The 20,694-nt window shown below is 41.5% G+C and overlaps 1 protein-coding gene across 1 annotated transcript in view; it reads left to right on the plus strand.

Moving 5' to 3' along the window:
- The window catches only part of PGBD5 (piggyBac transposable element derived 5), a 64,138-nt gene that overhangs the window by 32,518 nt on the left and 10,926 nt on the right, over positions 1–20,694 (plus strand). The window contains exons 3-5 of the mRNA XM_005491108.4: positions 1,537–1,671; positions 13,168–13,348; positions 20,123–20,320. Coding sequence (XP_005491165.4) covers positions 1,537–1,671; positions 13,168–13,348; positions 20,123–20,320 — 514 coding nt within the window. The remainder of the gene's footprint in view (positions 1–1,536; positions 1,672–13,167; positions 13,349–20,122; positions 20,321–20,694) is intronic.

The raw sequence follows: 20,694 nt of genomic DNA on the forward strand, positions 1-20,694 counted from the left end.
TCACATCTGCATTTTGGTGTATAATTTGAACATTTTGCAAGAGTGCTTTCAGATGGTCTTGTGAATGTTTCATGAGTTGTTGCAAAGTGGAGTGTGTATAAATGACAGTGTGCAGCCATCGCTGCGTGGGGAGTGCGCGAGTGCCTATTTTGGGCTGACAGAGTGATGTTCAGCAAACATCTTGTGTTCAGGAGGCAAGCAGCTGCTCATCTCTGGTGCTTAACGGCTCACCCACCACATCTCTCCTATAAGTGTCACTCCTAGGTTTAATGTGGCTTTGTTCTCATTTCCGCCACGGACTGCACGGATGTGCACTAAAGCAGCACACATGCAGGTGTGGAAAGGCTTTGTCTGAGGGTGGGAGCCTCTGCATGCCTGTGTCTGAGCCTGTCTCCTGGAGGGATGGTCACTGGAAAAGAACATACTCCTTTAAATGATAACCCTCTGGCTATTTTGCATGTCTTTACGAGGGTATGAGTTATGGCCTGCTGGGACTGCTTTCCCCACACGTACAAGGAGAGGAGCCTGCAGTGACTTGCTCTGATTTAGATGTACGTGGCTGAATTTGGCCAGCATTCATCAGCTGAGACCTTTCAACAGTTTGCAAGTCTTTGTACTTTCACAAGTGGCTTGCTAAACAGCTTGCACATTGTGCACTCAGGTGTGTGTACGTTATGCACAGCTGCCCATGAGCTCTGGGGAGCTACTGGTACTTTGCTATAGGTGAGTTCCACCAGTGTGATATCTAGCAGTAGCACACTTCAGTTTTGCTGCTAAATTAATGGAGAGAAGTGTAACAAAACTGTTTTAAGAAACAGGGAACCACTTACATCATCTGAATGCAGAATGCAGAAAGTGCTTCATTTTCACAGGTCTTCATTACTTGCTCCAGTCTGTCTAAGCTCTTCTACTCCTGCCTCTGGTGGTTTATCCTTGCCTCCTTTTGACAATTTTTCAGCTTCTGAGGCAAAAGAAACTTCCCTAAAGCTGCTGCTGCTAGGAAAAATATTTTCTGTCTCTTCACCACCTCCTCAAGTGGCAGCAGAAAGCATCTTTTTCTCCTTTAACTTCTCTCTCTCTTTATTATGTCTTTTCCTTTGCTATAACCAAGGAATGTACTTAACAAAAAATTGTAGGGGATGGTTGGGTAGAAGATATTCTGCCAAACAGTATGAAGCTTATGAAGAAGCATGGAGGAGGATGCTGCTAAAAATCCATTCTCCCTGCCACATCCCCTGCATCATTTTGGAGGGATGTTGAATTGTAGCAGATAGGAAGAAGTGAGAGCTGTGTCTTGCAATGTTTGCAAATTCTGTGTAGAGCAGCTATCCATAATGGGGTGTGCTTGGCCAGGCTTTGGTTTTTGTTGGATGGTAGCATCAAACAAAAATGGGTTTGATTCTCTGTTTGGGGTGATGCACACAAGCACATTGCAAGGGTTATATTTCCTTGAAAGCAATTAAAGCACCTTTTTTTTTTTTTAGCAATCATGTATTCTTCCATTTCTTTCCCTGCCTCTTTTCTTGCCACTTGCAGGTACTGCATGAGCCCCTGATAGATGAGGATCCTGTTTTCATTGCAACCTGTACAGAGAGGGAGCTGCGCAAGAGGAAAAAGAGGAAATTCAGTCTTTGGGTTCGGCAGTGCTCATCCACTGGTTTCATCTGCCAGGTGGGTTTTACCTCTTCAAATGTCTTCATTCAGTTCCAGCAGGGCCTTAAATGCACTGCAGGACCAAAGGTAACAGTCACTTCCCTTGGTCACCTGGCTGGGTATTGGAATATGTATCCCAATATAACCAGTTAGATGGTGCCTAGGCCAGTTCTGACCTTCGCTGCTGGGCCACAGGCAGCACTGTGGTGTTTTACCCCAGAGATACCTTGGCTGGCGGCAGAGTGCAGCGGGGCACAAGACAGGACTCCGTTCTCCTCAGGAGAGAGCTTCTGGCGATGGTAGAGAGAAAGGGAATGGATTCTGCTAGAAGGTAACCAGATGTTTATTCCATTGGTACAGAGACGTCTGCGCTGGGCTACTGCTGGTAACAGAATGGAGGCCGCATGGTCTCATTCACATTTTAAGCTCAGGGCAGGGGAAGGGGAGGGGACAGGTGAGTCACCAACCAGGTGAAGGGGCAGGGTCTCAAGGTACTAGGGACACCTATCACACGACGCCTTGCTGGTATGTTAGCCTGATTGACAGGGCACACTCAGCGAGGGGCGAGGGGGAAGGGAGAAGGTAAAACAGGATATTGCAACACACCACAACAGCTGGGGGCTGCAGTCTGAATGCAGGAGGCCTCTGACTCCTGCTAATACGAGATGTGACGGACAATGATGACAGGTTCCTGATGCTTTGTTTGCTGTATGATTTAACTGAGAGTTTCTGTCTCTGATGCTGTCCATCTGGCTGCCAGCCTTCAGCTAATTACGTTGAAATGCAGTTAAAAGGTCTGTCTGTATTTCCTAAGCTTATCTAAATGTCTAGGTACTGTGACTTATGTAATTTTGAATGAGTCAGATTTTTTCTCTATAACACTGCACCTGTGATAGCCAGCGGTGTCCAATAGACTAAATCAATATGGTACCAAGATGTCAATTTTTTCTGTGAGAAACATTAATGGGGGCCCCTATTACACATCTTTTCACACACCTACCTCTCAATCAAAGCAATAAAATCTGATGTGACTTCAAGGTGAGATGTCAGCTGGAGTGAGAGACATGTTAAAGGGTTTGTTTGTATTATTGTAAGGCATTGGGAACATCTTCTCAAATTCTCAGATTCCCCAACAGCTGATGTATTTTGAGAGCCCTTGAAAAATCTGGTCATTTATTTTGATGCTTAGAGGTGAGGGGGCAGATGTTTACCAATATTTCTTTCTCCCAAGAGCTCCTGTGAAAACATTGCATCCCACATGTTCCGGAGTGGTGCTACAGAGGTAGGATGTGCACACTGCTTGCTAAGGCTGAAGACATGTCAGAACAGGGCCTGTGGATTTGCTGCAGTTGAACATTGGTTCAGAGCAGGATTTGGCTGGTGAATCATTATGACTATTTGAGTAGCTGTGCAGGAAAAGAGGCTCACTGGGAACACAGGTTTGTGTTTTCAGTAAGGCTGTTTGCTCTGAGAAGAAATTTAGGATCCTACCTCTTCCATCTAGGTTTTAAAGCATCTATTTTGTCTGTTACAAAATAGACTCACCTTGTGAAGCATCCTTGGAAGTTTCTGCTCTCAAAGCTCTTGGAAAGTAATTTGCTATATAGAGGCAGTGTCTTTGATCTCCAAGGAGAGCTTCACCAGTCTTAAATGCAGTTTATTACTGAAGTGGGCCCAGCGAGCACAAAGTCTGCTCATCTCTTGCCACACTCCCCCCAGCCAACTGCCACAAAACTAATGAGTCTTCAGACATGCCAGAGGTTTCAGATTCTGAGCCATAATTATGTTGCACCTCCTGTCCTGTCCACTGAGAGGCTAAATTAATGGAATGTCAAATTAAACAGAATGGATGCTCAGCACCATCCTAATCCTCCCACTCCCTTAATGAATTAGATGCTCATGCTTCACTTGCATCCGGATGACGTCCAGGATTATCTTACCAGCTGCCTTCTATTTTCATTCCTTGACTTGGCTGTCATTATCAACATGCTGAAATGACTGGGTGAAAGGGACCTTAGGGACCAGTGAAAAAGACTGTACCTTCATGCTAAAATGGAAAAACCTGATATGGGGAGGATGGGCAACTTCAATTATTATGTGATTGAAATGCTATGTTCATTTATGTATCACACTTTTACAAACAGTTTTGCAGAATCCAGAGCATTTTGGTGGTTATTTGGTGTATTTAGAGTATTAAAACAGAGTTTTTCGTTTTTTTTCCTGTGTTAAACAAAGGGAGAAAAATTGATCTAAACTGGAAATAAATCCAATGCTTTTCCCTTCATATACTCACCTTTTCTTCCATCTCTTGTGAAGCTGCCACCATGAAGAAAGGACTTGTTTTCTAAAAGTTAAGGACTGACTTGTCTATCACCTGTCAAATATTGGAAAAACCTTCAAAATATACATATTCTTTGATGCTGTCTGGGTGAATTCCCTCCCTCACTGCTTCCACACGATGACATTGAGGTCCTTTTATTCAAGATAAGACTATCAACACATCATAAATCAGGATAACTCAGTTTCAAAAATCTGAATATGTATCTGTAAAAGGTAGGCCCAAACAGAAGAGAGGAAAGACTATATATGACTGGTTTTCAGACAGAGAAGGAACCTCAAGAGGTCTTTTATGCTCCTGGCCAAAAACAATGTTCTCCAATCCTGAATTAAGCCTGGTGTTAAAAAAAAAAATATCTGAGGAGACATTTTATTTTTCCCAGTGTTCTGCTTTTCCTATGATGAAAAAGATTGTTTGGTTTTTCCTAATGAAAAATGGATGTGCCACATGCTGAGTAACTGTGTTAACTCTGGTTGGCAGCTCACAGGTCAGTTGTTAATATTAGGAGTTTCAGCTGCTTGTCTCCTCAAATTCCTGTTCCTGCTTGTTCTTGTGAACAAACCTTTGAATCAAATTTGTGGATATGAGTAAACACTTCTTTTTGATGGCTCATCATTTACTTTTTTAAGGAAATGGTGTTTGGTTAAAAATCTAGCCCAATAAGCCATTCATAGAACAGAAATGGCATAAAGCTCAAGTGCTGCTTGTGGACATAAGAAGGTGCATAGGCTTATATATTCATAACATAAATAATGTTTGAATATTACACTAATTTTCTGTACTCCAGATAACTTGACTGCACCCTGACAGTTAATTGTTTTAAAATGGATGCACAATTTCAGATTCTATCTCTGCTTCAGAAAATCTCAAGCAGAGCATCTTGTTGCAGTGAATAGCTTTGTTGGCTGAGCATCTCTTCACGGTCAGCTGGCCAAGTGGGAACATGCAGGAAGGACACATTATTCAAACAATGGAAATATATGTCTGCTGCAGTTGGGGACACAAACAAAACCTCTCAGAGGGCTCAGAAGGGCTCCAGGAGAGCTGACTTTGGCAAAGTAGGTGGCAAAACTGCCCTGATACCATTGCCTTTTTCATCTGCCCTTGACACTGGACATCAAGGTGGCAGCAGCTGCTGTGGGAGAGGGCTTGGGCCTTCTCATTTCTTTCTCTCTGATTCAGGGGGAACAACAAACAGCTTGCAGGACTTCAGGTGTGCCTCTGCTCCATCTTCTCTTTGCTTTTCTTGTTTCTTTTCAGTCTATCTCCCTACATACTACTTAGCACTTCTATTTCCCTACTTACCACGGAGACACTTTTAAAAACAATATTTTAATGTCTTGATTGCAGTTTAAATTATTGAAGTAGCTTAGAAGTCTTTCTTCCAGTATTTGCTTAGAGTATATTTAAATAGTAAGTCATGCTATTTAAATCAAAACTCCAGCTGTGTCAGTTTTTTTGTGAGTTCTTATTTCTTTCTTTTTCTCAGAAAATCTGGAACACTTGATTATAAAAATGATTCATAAATATGATTGGTAGGACTATTTCTCATTTTAGATATAGCAATATCGCTCATCAAAAAATGATGAAGAAAATTCTCAAATTCCTTACCAGGGCTAGTTATTTTCTCCTGGTGAGACATATCATGCTCTCTGTTTGCATTCTTGTGTGGCTCTAAAGGAATGAGCATGATTATGACTAACTATTACTAAATGATGCCTAGTCCTTGCATAGCTCTTCCTGCACAAGAAGGTTTTCTTTTGCAGGAGAAGTAAGCACAGGATGCTGGTGAACCCCAGCACATGGAGAGCTGGCAGAACAAAGTATTCCCACAGTGCCTCATCCTGAAGCACAGACCCATCCATAGCCCAAATGTAACCCTCAGACAGTCCCTGACCCAAAGAGCCATCAATTAGCAAGATGAAAGACAATACTTATATGGTAGAGAGCACTGCAAAGGGACAGTCAGGCAATATTAATCACTCTGATAGGCAGTAATGGAATTAACTCATCAACATTATTATTTGCTTTAAAAGCTGGTATTTTGGTGAGGAAAAAATTAGTTTATGGATGTGTATATCCTTTCCTATTCACTGAGATTAATTTTATTTTCTGAGGCTATACTGGAGACTTTTCCCTTCCCACACTCCTCCCTGCCCCTGAATATCTGGACTCTGCACTTGCTTTTATTCCCTGGCAGAAAATTCTTGCAATAATGCATTTCATTTGCACTAATATCCCTGTGAAATATTTTACTCAGATTTATGAAGCCCTTTAGGTCCTTGTGCTGGGACTGACTTTGAGTTTCCACCTTCCACTGCTTCCCATGAAGTGATGAGTCAGAACAGAGTAAGGAAAAGTACTGTGTCTCTGCATCTTGAGTCTTTCTATGGTCCTGAAGAAACAGTGATTTGCATGACAACCGTGTTTAAAGAGTGAAACCTGGATCAGGGTAAAAAAAACCTGGATCACTATCTGAGAGGGTGAGAAAGGTCTCTTTCTGCAAAGAGCAGCAGTCTCAGTGAAGGGAGATGTCTGAGGTTGCTCCACAGATCAATGGCAGAGTTCTCAGTGGCAGCAAAAAAACCCCTCCCAAACAATGTCAACACCATGCTTCTATAGTATATGCTGTAGTTCATGTCAGACAGAGTAGCTACAGCCAGCTTGAATACTTCATAACCCCATTGATTTTATAGAGTAAGAACTTCCAGAATTTACAGAAACTGAGATTGTGCCCCAAAGAATTTATAATTTCACAACACACCACATAAGTGCATTCAGTCAATGGTGTGAATAAACCTAGAGTCAGTTTTGTTTTCAAGGTCAGAGTTGCAGGAGAGTTGACCATCTGTGCACTTGTTTAATAAACTGCTCAGAAATGTTGGTGTTTCAGCCTATTTAAGTTCTGTTTAGAGATTAGTCTGAACCCTTGTATTTCTTTAAACAGGGCCGTGATAATTCCTCTATTGCTAGAACAGCTGCATCTGGAACACACAGATGTAGCAGCTGCTTTGAGGAGGTTCTCAAGGTCAGGCTTTGTCTGTGAGGGGATCCCAGGAAATCTGATCACCTTCCTTTGTCAGCCACTGGAAAATCCTATCTACTTTCTTCCTCTGGCTCCCACCCAGCTCTGGCTTTTTAATGCATGTGGTTCTGTAATGTCAGCATCTGAAAATCCCAGAGCTCAGTTAGAAGTCAATTATCCTCTTGCTCACCAGTGTTAACTGGAAAGGTATTTTTGCAGATGTGTGATGGGCCAGTCCTATTCATTTAATGGGCGTTATAATCTTACTGTGTTTCTAACTGAATAGGAAACCAAACCTAAATGTGATCTAATGCAAATATCTGTCTTACATACAGTCTTAGTGTCTGTTTTCAAGTGTGAATGAAAGTTATTTTTAGTTCCTATCTGAGCTGCTTGGAGTTTATGACAATAAAACTACCTGTATGATTGTGTCCTTTCTGCAGCTATTCTCAGGGCAACTTTGCTTGGGAAGGAGACTTAAAGCACCAGAGCTCCCTGTTTTGTGAACTTAATAGGTTTGCTGTAGGAATGCTCCTAAGGTATCCCATCCCTTTGTGCTGAGTGCAATAAGCAGAACTAAAAAAACCTCTCTGCTCTAGGAAATTCAAGATCTAAGTGCAAAAGCCTTAAGCTTCCTACAGAAAATCTCTTTAATTCAGACACATTTTGGCTGCCCAGAGAACTCTGGAAGCAGGCTGAGTGCAGCAGTGTTTCTTGGCTAGTGCACATGGCAGAGCTCTGGGACTAACACACTGCTCGATGCCAGTATAAACCCTACTCCTGGTGAGCCTGCATGGGCCAGGCAGTCATCAGCCTTGTGGTTCCTCCTTGGAAATGGCTGGGTCCTTGATGTCACTGATTTGTCATCACTCGGTTTTGTCTTAAGATTTTACACCCTTTTAATGTATTTTCCTCCGTGAGCTGCTGTGTGTTATCCCCTCAACAGTTACAGCCCTTCTGATAGTTTATACTGCTCCTGCCTTGCATCACTTCTACATCTTCCCACTTACACACCTTCTCACAGCTCAGCTGTAATGTTCATGGAAGAAACTGAGCCAATGTTGTGCAATTGTGTGGCACCAGAGTGAAGCCTCAGTCATGGACTCGAGCTGGGCTGCCAGTTACACAGAGGGAGCCTGGAAAAGTAGCATTAAGAAGAAAGAGGACCCATGCATTGATTAGCAATTGGATTTTGGGGATTGCATCCTTTCTAGGAAAGGCTTTGAAGAGCAAAAGTAAAGAGCTCTGCTGAGATGGTGATGATTCCAACCAGGCAGGAGAAGGGCAGCATGGAAAGAGGCAAATGTGGGCTTGTGTGACATTGGTTGTTGGATGCTTGGCTTGACAGGGCAAGTGTGAGCAGGAATCACTACACTGACACAGTATAGGAGGAGATCAGTGGGGAAGCCTAGACCATAAAGGCTTGTCTCCATTTTCCAGCCCCATTTCCTTTTGATGCTGCAGAGAAGAAGGAAGTGGTAGAAGGCTGGCATGGCTAAAGCAAAGGGTTAGACAAGTCATCTGAGGGCTGAAGTGGTGTCTGGATGTCAAGATACATTGCAGCAAGGCCAAAGCAAAGAAGGATGATTGCAGTAATTGGGAGTAAAGCCAGGCAGTTCTTAGGTATTTGAAAGAATTGGAAATTATTTACATGGAGCTGTTAGAGAAAATTAATCTCCCTGATCTAGATGTGGCTGCCTGGGAGAGGATACAGAGAAGAATCTGCATTTGTTGATCCATGAGTTGTTGACCCATGGGTTGTCAATCTGCCATGCAGGTAAGATGTTGTTGTGCCCTCAGTGACAAAGAAATCAAGGAAAGGAAAGCAAAGAACTCTAAGCCACATTGAACTTGCATTGTCAACTGTACCAGCATCTTTTTGCCAGTCTCACAAAGTTGTTTTTAGAAACTTTGAAGAATATGTGCAAGCAGAACAGATGCTTGTCACTCCACAGCACAAAGATATTAGCTGCAACCATGAGTATTAATGCAGATTGAAATAATTCTAAATAGAATGGAGAGGGGGAAAAGAAAGGGATCAAGTAAAGAGCTTTATTAAGGAACACCAGGAACTAGCTGGGAACAGGTTGGGAAAATGGTATGTTTTTGCATACCCTTTAGAAAATAGCCTTTAGAGTAGCAGGAAGAGAGGCTAGAACAAATGAAAAAATCTGGGCTCAGTAAGAGCCACCACCACTGGTGCCAATATCTGCTAGACAAGAGATGTCTGGGAAGAGATCATTAAAGAAGCAGAGGGTATGAACTGCAGCAGATTTGGGATGGAACTGGAGAGGAGAATCTCCCAGCAGTGTTGGCAATGGCAACAGTTAAAGGTGAGGTTTAGGATGAGAGGGGAAGACTGACTGAGGTGGGATCTAGAAAGTAGTGCTAGGAATGCACAGTTGTGGGTGGGCTGTGAAGCCTGTAGAAAAAAGAAGGTTATTTTTTCAATAGCTATCAAGGATCGAAAAGTCATGACTACTTTACTTTTTTATCTTGCTTTTATAACTGTTATCTAAAAACATGACTTCTGTTTTGTGGTTGTTTAGGATCTGCCCTTTGTGAAATGTTTTTGCACAAAGTATCTTTCAAAATCTTCCTTCTGTTTATTACTATCTCTGCCCTTTTTTTGCTTCCAAATGTCATCTATTTCATTTGAGAATTGTACCCTGGGGTGCTTCAATTATGTATGAAGGTGGAGTATTTGGGATGTGCTATTCTCAAGTGCTTTCAATACGCCATCTGAGCTTTAAATATGAGCAAAATCACCAATATTTCAGTTTCTAGGGCATATTCTCTTAAATATGCAGTCAAGATGTAGCTTTTGCTCCTAAGTGTTCAGTTTTTTACTCAGTTTCTGTGAGACCTTATGGATTTTCCAGAAGAAGGTAATGAAAACATACTGGAAAGTATCTGGTGCAGTAGGGCAGCCACAGATCGAGAGAAGGCACAATTGAGAGTGTCACTGTTCTGATAAACAATAGATACTTGACAAATATTCAACAAATAATTGAGGAATGAATAGAAGAAGTGCTGCATGTTAAATATCTTCAGCCCATGGTCACCTCCTAAGACAGATGATGTCACTTCCATACAGTCTTTCCCAATTGCTGCTGTAGATCAAATGTATCAGGAGCCATTAGAAAAGACAGACAGAAAGAGATTTCTGCAGGTATTCCAGAAGTGCTGCTTGGGCTGTCCTGCACAGAAGCAGAGGATGTTTGCTGCCAGCAGCTCCCATCTGTTGCTGTTATCCAGCAACACTTGTTGAGCCTGTACTTCTGATGATATCTTGCTGTTGGTGCACATGGAAAGAACACAAAATTCTAATGTCCCAGGACAAACCAGAAGGTGTAGTGAATGGTCTAACAAGCATTTTGGGGGAGCAGTGTCTGACTGTGCCTATGAAGATCTAGCAGTCAGTTTCTGGAAATTGGTGCTTTTTATGCTGATTCCTGGCTACTAAATAACACTTTTACTGCATTACAAAAAGGCAGAAGTGCTGTGAGCTTCAGTTGGTAGGATCCTAATGGATTGAGGTAGAATGAAATAAGTTGGATGAGGGAAAATGAAGGCCATATGGGATCCTAGGCATTGCAAAGATATTTGAAGCAATCCCTTTGCCAGTTATCTGTACACAGCCAGTGTTTCACAGCAGCCTTTATGCTTTCCAACGCTGCTGCTCTCACCCATCATCCCAATAAAGCTGAGCATGATAAAGCTTTGAATGATGCTTCTCCAAAACACAAAATACTGCGCCAAGAAAAAAGGCTGGTTTTGGATAGGTAAGGAACTGCCCAAGGGGAAAATATATTTAACATTGGAGGAGGAAGAAAGGTTCAGCAGTGGGTATGGACATTGGAATAATGTGCACTGGGAAGGAGAACAGAGCAAGGGGTTGAGATTCACAGCCAGATGCAGAGAGAATTGTGCTAACAAAACCTGTGAAGTATGTAGCATCTTCATATGAAAGTAGGGGTACCTCAGTGGCCAGTTGCACGGTAGGCAGGCTCTTTGAAGGAGCTGCTTGCAGACACAAACCAGCCCACAGCAAGGGACCAGCTGGCACAGCAGCAGTGCCAGAGGACTGTCCCTTGGAGAGGCAGCACTCTACAAGGAACATGGAGCAAGAGAGACTCCAAGATTTACTGGGTATGGGAAAGTAAGGTAAGACACTTTTATAGACTTAGAGAAACTTCCTGCTTTATTTTCAGCTTATCCGCTAATGCAGGGTCAAAACTAATCTGTCTGCATCTTCTGTCTCCACTGCCCTGTCTGTAGATTTTGAGTGTTTGATGTGTGGTCTCTGTGCTGACATACGAGTAACCTAATCTTAGTTTTGTTGCCAATAATCACTAAATTCCTTTGCTGTAAATTTGGAACAGTCTGTTCTTTGAATACATTCCACTGGCTCTGTGGAGCCCTGATTAATAACCTAAATGACTTATCATAATTAGCTAGTCCTCAGTCTTAGAACTGGAGAAAGCACTAATTTGACAGCCATCCAAAATTAGTGGAGCAGAATCAGGGAGTCTGCAAAAATTGTTGTCTTTGTTCTCATCTGAGAGCTTTTTCTATCAATAAAAGGGGTTTTAATTTTATAATTTTTTTAGCATAAATGGTGTATTTAAGATCTCCTGTTAATATACACTCTAGTTTTTGGAATTAGTGTGCATTTGTCCTTGCACCAACTTTGTTTTCAGCGTGTCAGTTCCTTCAAAATACAAATTATGTCTAATTTCCCAGAAATTTCATATGTAACACATTCTGTTGAGTTCTATTCCATGGTTCATGAATTGCTAGGGAATATTATGCAGAATACTAGTGCTGGGAGATGCACCATCTAAAAGGAGAGATGCTGTTTAATTGAATTTTGTTCTTCTCTAAGATCATTGAGGTACAAATTTCTGGAAGCACTAGTGCAAACATAAGCATTTTTGTTCTCTGAGGATTGCTATGAATTTTCATTTTTAACAGTGTCTGTTGGTAAGAGAAATAATCTATACAGAAAAGTAATGATGCATGTTTTGCATGGTTGAATTCTCAAACAAATTTAACGAAGTTGTTGTGGATATATCACTCCAAAAACCAAGGCAAAATTACTTTTCCCTGCCCCTGAATACTGAACAAGTTTCAGTTTTTTCTTTGACAGGTAAAATTTTCTGTAATTCATAAAAGATTTGAGTATTTCAGAGCCAAAGTCATGAAGGCAGGCCTGGGCAAGTTTTTCTGAATTTGCATTTGTTTATTTATTTAAATATTTGCAAGTTCCACAATACTACAGTAGTATTTGAGTAACAGAGTACAGTGTTTGCTTCCTCTTATTTCGCTTTCCAGCTGGTTATTTCTGCTAGTTCTTAGAGCAAGATGAAAGTTGGATGTCTAGTTGGCTTTATTAATGTTGAACTTAATAAAAGGTGAAGGTTATGCTTCTAAAATACTGTCAATGAAATAAAATAGAAAGCTTAAATACTGTCAATGAAATAAAATAGAAGGCTTGTGTACAAACAAAGGGTTACACACTTTCTCCCTATGCATGGTTCAAACTGTTTTGGTGGGTTGTTTGTAGGGTCTACGTAAAGGATCTGAGTGTTAGCACTGTGCCCGAGGAGTTTGATGAAGGTGTTCTGGCTGGTTGGGTGTGCATTTTGCTCATTTATGGAGGTGCACACACACTTGTGTCACAACCTGATGGTTACTGCAAATGGGAAATAAATCTGAATGTTAATGCAGTGAAGGTAATGGGCCATTTCTTTCTGGTCATCTTACACTGGCTTTTCTTGAAACTGAAGCTCCCATGCTCTCCTTTTGCTGGCAGCAATGGAGCCTGTGCAGATTCAGTATAACATGTAATCCCAGCTATGACTGGAGTCCATTCCTGCCAAGCAAACAATCTTCAAACTGCACAACAGTGAACAGAGCCTCAGAACTGAGGTGAAGTGTGCCATATTTATCAGTAGCTGTGCCAGCTTACCTGAACTGATTTAAAAGCAACAGGCCCTTGAGAGGGACTTTAATTAGCCTTTATAACTAGTGTCTGCTGCCTTCTCAGCTTGTCTCAAGTTGAGCTGTTCAGGTGTGTTGGGAATTGCATCTAATCCCTCCAGATTCCTTATAACCTTCTCACTTTTCTTACCATTTCTCATTTAAGATTTATGTCCATCTCAAAGAAGGGAGTGGTGCTGATGGGTTGGATGCTTTGAAGAACAAACCACAGCTTCACAGCATGGTGGCCAAAAGCCTGTGTCAGAACGCCTCTGGGAAGAACTACATCATCTTCACAGGCCCAAGCATTACCAGCCTGAATCTCTTTGAAGAATTTGAGAAGCAAGGTGTGTATTGGGTGACTCATTGGGTTTTAATGGCAACAGACCTAGGGGCCTCGTGCCACTGAATTAAAAAAAAAAAATTCCAAAAGTCTTCACTGACATTTCAATTCCTTGTATAGATAAGTTGTTCATGTCTAAGAAAACTTCTCATTCATGAGAAGGTACTATGCAGAAGACTTCCTAAGTTACTTTTTAAATCTACCTTTTTAAATCTTCAAAATGAGGATGTAAAAACAATTTTAATAAGGTTATTTAAAGTGCTTGCTTTTGTTCTTTGACTTAGAAATGTGAGGTAAAATCTGTTATGTGACTTGGGAGGCTTTCCAAGGAATTTCCTATCTGCTTGTAATTTCTCTGTTCCTGTTGTCAGAGATGAAGGATGGGATGAATGAGATGTGCCTTAGAAGTCTTTTTTGGTTTAATGTCTGTTAAAGATGTGTTTTCTCTAGAGGATTTTATGCCTTTGCAAAAGCTCTAGAAAAGTTTGATTTTTTCTGTTTTGGGGATTTTTGCTAGTATCAACATACCTTGATAGGACAGATTTTAGTTTTGAAAGCATAATAAAACTCTCCATTAGCAAAAACACACTTCTCAGTGGAATGTCCATTGATAGAGCTCTCCCAAGCAAGTCTCTTGCCACTGCAAAGAGCAATCCCAGGTTATCCTTTCTGTCAAATGCCCCCTCACTCTGAGCATGGAAAAGCCACTTTCCTGAAGGTGAGGACTTGTGACTCCCCTGCAATAACAGGATCCTGCACTCTTGCCAGTCAGTTCTAAGTGATTTCATATTACTCTGGTCTTGTTCTTCAGCCAGCACAGCCTTTCAGAGTGATGTGGTGCATGGAAGAGATCCTTCCCAGCAATGAGGCTGGAGGCTGCATCACAGCTACGAGGCTGTTTGCTGACACACCACTGCTGTCCAAGTTGGGCATTTTTGTCATTGCAGAAAATTAAACCCACACCAACCATTACATTAATGAAACATGGCCCAAAGCAGGGGGAGAGTCTGGGAATTGAGACAATATGGTAATTCTCATTTAAAATGAGAACATCAGTGAGCTGCACCAGTGCTGTAGTTTAGCACTACAGACTGTGCTGGCACTGAGGGCTGCATCTGTTGAGCTCCATGCAGAATTTAGCTCCTACATTAATTCAGGCAAGCTGGAAGCTCACTGGCTACAGTGGAATATCTGCATACCTCATAAAAGAGCCATGGTTTCCCAAATGCTGTGAACAGCCAAATGGGAATGGAGTAAAGCATATTTATAGTGCACTGGAATTTTTCCTCTGAGCAGAGACCTATCTTTGTTAGATGGCATTTCTCAGCTGATTATAAGCATTACATTTTTAAGACTACCAAAACGATGATGCAAAATGTGAGTTTAAAAAAATGCAGAAGATAACACACATACTCTTTGTACCTGAGATGAAATGTTAAGGTTTAAATGTAAAGACAGCTTGACCGAGTTCATCCTCTATGCTCAGCTAGAGAAGGATAAAGATGATCTGGCATGATCCATTTGGTCAGTAACCCTGGTGAAAAAGATACATGGCTATTAAACCATATGAATGTTTATTACTTGCAGATAATTCAAACTGTTCACAGAGTTGAATTATTCATAGGCTTTACACTGCACAGATCATTCAAATTAATGGTTTCTAGCAGGTAACAAATTCAGTAATGTCTTTTAAAAACATGTAATTTTGACTTACTATCTGATCAAATATGCTAATGCAACGCTGAGATTTCATTTTAGTTCATGATTTGTTATATAGCTTCATGAGACTTTATCATCTCTGACAGCTGCTTCCAAAATTAAATTTCAGATCTGGTACACACTATCACCTTCCTAGGGCTGCAGCTATGAGGTGGGTAGGGGGTGGACACCGAGAGAGCAGGTTTATTGACTTTGCAATGTAGCATGGCACTCCTGCATAAGGAAGATCATGGGGAGAAAAATGTTTCTGTTTAGTAAGGCAGTGGGATTTTCTGCATTTGCCATGAGCTGCTAGGGGCTAGCAAAGAGGTTTTGCCGGGGAATGTTGAGCTGGAAGGACTGTGAGACATTGGGAGAGGTGAGATGCTTGAGATGTCAAGCTGTGGTGAAGTCAGTAAGAGCCTTGGAGGAGATGGTGTTTATTGACTCTGCTGCAGAGCAGATTGTGTACTGCCAGCACCTGCTGGGATCCTGCTGCATTAGCAGCACATTTGGGGAGAGGCAAGCAAAGAAGCCTGGACTGGACAGAGAGATCTCTCCTCATCTACCAAGAGTCTCCTTCAGCAAAGTCAGTGTTGGGGTTTTTTGGTGTGTGACTCCTTTTTGGTGTATGACTTCAACTAAACCTGAACAGAGCGACACGATGACCAGAAAATGTCACGAGAGCCTGTTGAAAAGTATCTATGCTCAGGTGCTCATGACAGTTCAAGACCCTTTCTTAAACTGATAAATTTACTTTTTTTGTACAAGAAGATTCCATTTCTGGGCTAGAGCAAACCAGTGGTAGAAAGATCCCATTGAGAGCCAAAACCAAAAAGAAATTGGTATTGATCTTAACTGTGTTGCCACATTTTTCTTCACAGAGAAAAGCATGGCACAATTCTTCCTAAGAATATTTCTGAGTTGCACATTCTCTGAACCTCTGAGAAAGGAAAAACAATTCTTATCTTATTTTCTATGCTGTGTTTGTGCAAAAGTAGAATGTAATATGGAGATTATTTACCCAAAGGGATGGTGTTTTGTTTCCTTGGCCTGTCAGGGCCAAGAGTGTGTTTGTCAGGACTGTCGGCTGACAGTCAGGAGATTCTGTGCAGTTGGAGTGCAGTGGAGTGCTTGGCAGATTCAGTTTAGATATAATGTAATATAGTGTAGAATAATATAGTATAATAAAGTAATTAGTTATCCTTCTGATAAGATGGAGTCCTCCTCGTCATTCCTCCCTGCCACAGGGCTTGTCCTGTTTTGATATAACTGCTTTATTTTGTTTGGGGGTTTTGTGACTATGAACAGAGAAATAGGAAAGTATTTAAATAAGTTCATGCTTGGAAGTTATAAACTTTCTGGGAACATGAAAGTTTTAAGGCAGCTTAAGGTAATTCTGGAAAATTTGGAAAGTCACCCACTGAAACTCTATTAGTTCCTTTCAAAATTCTTGGTGGAGAGGACTTGGGGTCTTGGTAAGCAGCATGCTGAACCTGAGTCAGCAGCATGCCCTCGCAGCCAAGCTGGTCAGCACTGTCCCAGGCTGTGTTAACAGGAGTGTAGCCTGTCGATCAAGGGAGGTGATTATTGCCTCCTACAGCTTTAGACAACATGCCTCCAGTGCAAGAATACTCTGTATACAAGTATACTCTGCTGTGGGGAGGGAACTGTTCTTGTTCAGGTTGACAAGAGGCTTTGGGGGGATGCAACAGCAGCAGCCTTATGCTACCCAATCATGAGAATGGAGCTGGCTCTTTACAGTGCTGCATTGTGGAAGGACAAAAAATAACAGATTTAGGCTGAAAAAAAGATGATCAGACTAGATGCAGGATTTTTCCTGAGGGCAGTGAAGCAGGATGCCCAGACAGGTTGTGCAGTCTCTGTCCTTGGAAGTTTCCAAGCCCAGACAAGATAAAGTCCTGAATGGCACTGTCTGGCCTCAGAGCTCACCTGTCTCTGTCCGGGGGTGGGACTAGAGACCTCCTGAGTTGTTTTTCAGCCTGAACTATTCTTTCATCCATAGGATCCTGTGATCCTATAAAAAAATTTTTGTAAAATCTTAACTATCATTCACTTTTCCAAGCCCACACATGTATTATTGTTAAAGACAATAATTCTCTCTCTTTATTGAGAGCCTGTGGTGTAGCACCTTCACCGTACCACAGGAGACAATAGTGTGCCTTGTAATATAAAGGGATGTCAGTGAACATAATTCTAAGACCTACGTGAAGATACCAAGAACTGAGAAAACTTCAGAAAATAAGATAGCACTTTGATCTTTTTCAAAATCAAAACCCTGAATAGACCTTTTTTTTTCAGGGGACATACAAAGAATTTCTTTCACTGGCCTCTGAATAGAACTGGAAACCTGCTCTGAAATGCCCCAGATTCTCTGTTCTGTGAGCAGACAGAGCAGCTGTCACTGCTATTTGCTGTGGTATTCATTTATAGTCACATCCCTTGTTCCCTCTCTAAGCATTAGAATTGTCCTTTATAGAGGACAAAACCTCCTAAGCCCTGTGTTCCATGCTTCCCTTAAACATATGATCCCTGAAAGTCTCTTCTGCATGTTCTGAACCAGGAGGAGCAGCTGTCTCATTCTGCAGAAGGGCTGGTGTTGGCAGAGCTGCAAGAACTGCCAGCCTGGTTGGCCATGGCATTCCCACAAGGGTTGCAGGATCCTGCAGCTCCAGCACATAGACTTAAACAAATTCACCTCTGCTCCCCACAGCAGTCCTACCCTGGTTTCCCAGCTCTGACTTGACCCAGTGTTGCATGCAGAATAAATGATTGCAGAATGTGTATTTTTGCCTGAATTAGCTTGAGCCTGATGGCCTTTGTGAACTGCACTAGTGAAGATGTGGTGAAATAGGCTTCAGCACAAGCTCTCTGGAGGCTGGAGACTCTGGGAATGAGTTTTGGGTGACTATACCACACTTCCTCTTCTTTGCTAAAGTACCTTAGGTGTATTCATTTATATTGCACCTACAGTTTAAGAAGACCAGAGAACAAACTGTTTCCACTGACTCTTGTGTGTGCAGAAAACACCTGTTGTGATTCTGATTTAATTACAGACAAAAACTTCATTGAGCCAGATGGGTGTAATTTTTATTGCTTCTATTGCTATAGTAACTGGGTGATTTTAAAAACCTCTACAGTAGATTAAGGGTTTCATCCATGATGAGAGATGCTAGTAAATCTGCAGAAGTGCTGCACTTTTCTGGGCTGTACAGCAGGAAGGCTACACGATGTGTTCCTCAGAGAGAAAACGCTTCCCATTATTCTACAAGAGGAGTGGAACACCTGCTGGAAGTTTTCTGCACGCTTATTGCTACAATACAAGGAAAAGCTACAACTAATTATTATGGGATCTCAAAGATGGCTGTTGCTATTTTGAAGCTTTAGCACCATAATGTACTTATTACCTTGGTTTTATTCCATTGCAGCCTCCTGGAAAAAGTATCACATTTCAATGAATAATAAACTCTGGGCAGCTAAGGAAATTCTTTGCAGGTTTGTTTGTTATCAAAGCAGGAAGATCTTAATATTGGCTAGAATAAAGCTTTATAAATGTTTGCTATGTTAATGGCATAGTCTGCAGGTACATGACTATACTGTTTGGGTACCTCTTAGCAACAGAAGAAATTTTTATAAAGAAAAATAAAAATTCAGCTTTCCACTGGAGGTGCGGTTCCCTCTATAATGATTGTAAGCCTGTTGTCATCAGGCTTTTCTCATTTTCTTTTATGGAAGGAACTTACAGATTTCCAGGGACTGATTAATTCATTAGAAATAACTGATGGAGTGCAGGTTTCTCCCTTGAGAATGAAGTTTTCCCATTGCTGTGTTAGTTGACCTTCTCTTATGAGTGCCTTAAATTTCTGATGGAAGAGCTGTAGCTCTTTGTAGATCTGCCCTCAGCAACTAGACCAATGCATGAGTAGATGCAATTAATTTATTAGTATTCCTGTAGTGTCTGTGAGTTGTTGAGGGCATGTTCAGCATGCCAATCACTATAGGTGAGGACAAAGGCTGCACCTGCACTCAAGAGCTTAGGTGCTCCCAGAAAGACAGAGGCAGAAGAGCCACATAAATGGAAATCCAGGAGCAGAGGTAACATGTTTATGGAAACATAAGAACAGAGGTAACATATTTAGGGGAAGCCAGACATGGCATTCTGACTTTGTATTTTCACTGTAAGGATATAATGCAAAATTCAGCAGGATGAAAAATTTGATCAAGCAGACTTAGCTGACAGATGAGCTTTAAACCACCACAAGATGTGCACAGATGTCACCTGCTTCCATGCCCACTGCTTTTTTTCTACTCAAATGGGTTAACACAAAGCTGAGGAGACCATGGAAATTTCCATCCAAGATTTCTTTGAGTCAAGGAGCAATTTATTGAAGAAGATCTGCTTCTCTTGGACTAACAGAAACAGGCTGTTACTATTTCACAGCCTAATGAAAAATTCAAGCATTGTTATTAATGTTGTTTTCAAACCTTGTTTGTGCCCGCCTGGCTGCATTGAGATGCATTTTGTTGTGTTAGATTTTATTCATTGCCTCTCACATATGAAAAAGCCAGGAAGCTGAGACAACAGACTGTGTCTCCTGCAAGAGCCTCTGGTGTGTTTGCAGGACAAGATCAGCTCTTGCTTTAGTGCCCTAAAATCAGTTTTCACTGAAATTTCCATCTTCTCCATCCTTCTGGCATATGCATTTTTTTAAATCAACCATTGGTTTCTGTGGTTTCCAGCTGCTTGAGCAGGATTTCCTTAGCAAAGCAGATGATGCAGGTGCGAGGAGTATCGAGCTAAAAATCAAGATCGTGGCAGCACAGTGAATCAGTAGATTATTGTGACTAGAAGCATCATAGGAGATCAGGCTTTCTGCACTTGTCTGTAGGACACAAATCTTTGGTATTACAGAAGAAAACCAATTGGCTGACATATATGTTGGACTAGAAGGTTGTAGGGGAAGTTCTTTAAGAGATCTTTCAGGCTTGCTCTGCTGGTTTTGCTCTCTAAGTCCATGCAATGGCTTTGCTAATAGGGAATGTGTTTGTTCACATTCAGAGATTTACTGCTGTGGGTTGCTGAGCACCAGGAAGAGTGACTGCACAGGCCTACCTCCATCCATGCTGAACAATTCTGCAACTCCACAGTCCAGAGGACAGTACAGAATAAGAATGAAGGGAAACATGTCATTGATTTGCTGGTACAATAAAGGGCACTTTCGTTTTCTGACCAACGCCTATTCCCCAGTTCAACAAGGTAAGCAATATTCCTCTTCTCATCTCAAAAGTGCATATGCTTTATGTCACAAGCCAAAGTGAGTCACTGAGATTGATAATAACCCTGAAGAAAGAGCTTGATTGTAACTGATCATACATCCTAGATAAACAGTAGCTGTAGTGATTGCTTCCCTTTCGTATCTTCATACAGCTGTTCTTTCTTTCCCATACAAAGGTTAAAAAGCCTACTGCTAATGCAGCATCCTTGCCTGAGCTGGTAGAGGCACTTTCCTTTCAGGTTTTAAGATTATATCTTTGCTGATGGTCAGAGAAAGGAAGATGATTACTGCATAAGACAATATTAGTTCCATTTGCAAAGCATCTTGTAGGATTGCTACAACAGAAAAATTAATA

This window comes from Zonotrichia albicollis, chromosome 3, assembly GCF_047830755.1.
Source record: "Zonotrichia albicollis isolate bZonAlb1 chromosome 3, bZonAlb1.hap1, whole genome shotgun sequence".
Taxonomy (NCBI): Eukaryota; Metazoa; Chordata; class Aves; order Passeriformes; family Passerellidae; genus Zonotrichia; species Zonotrichia albicollis.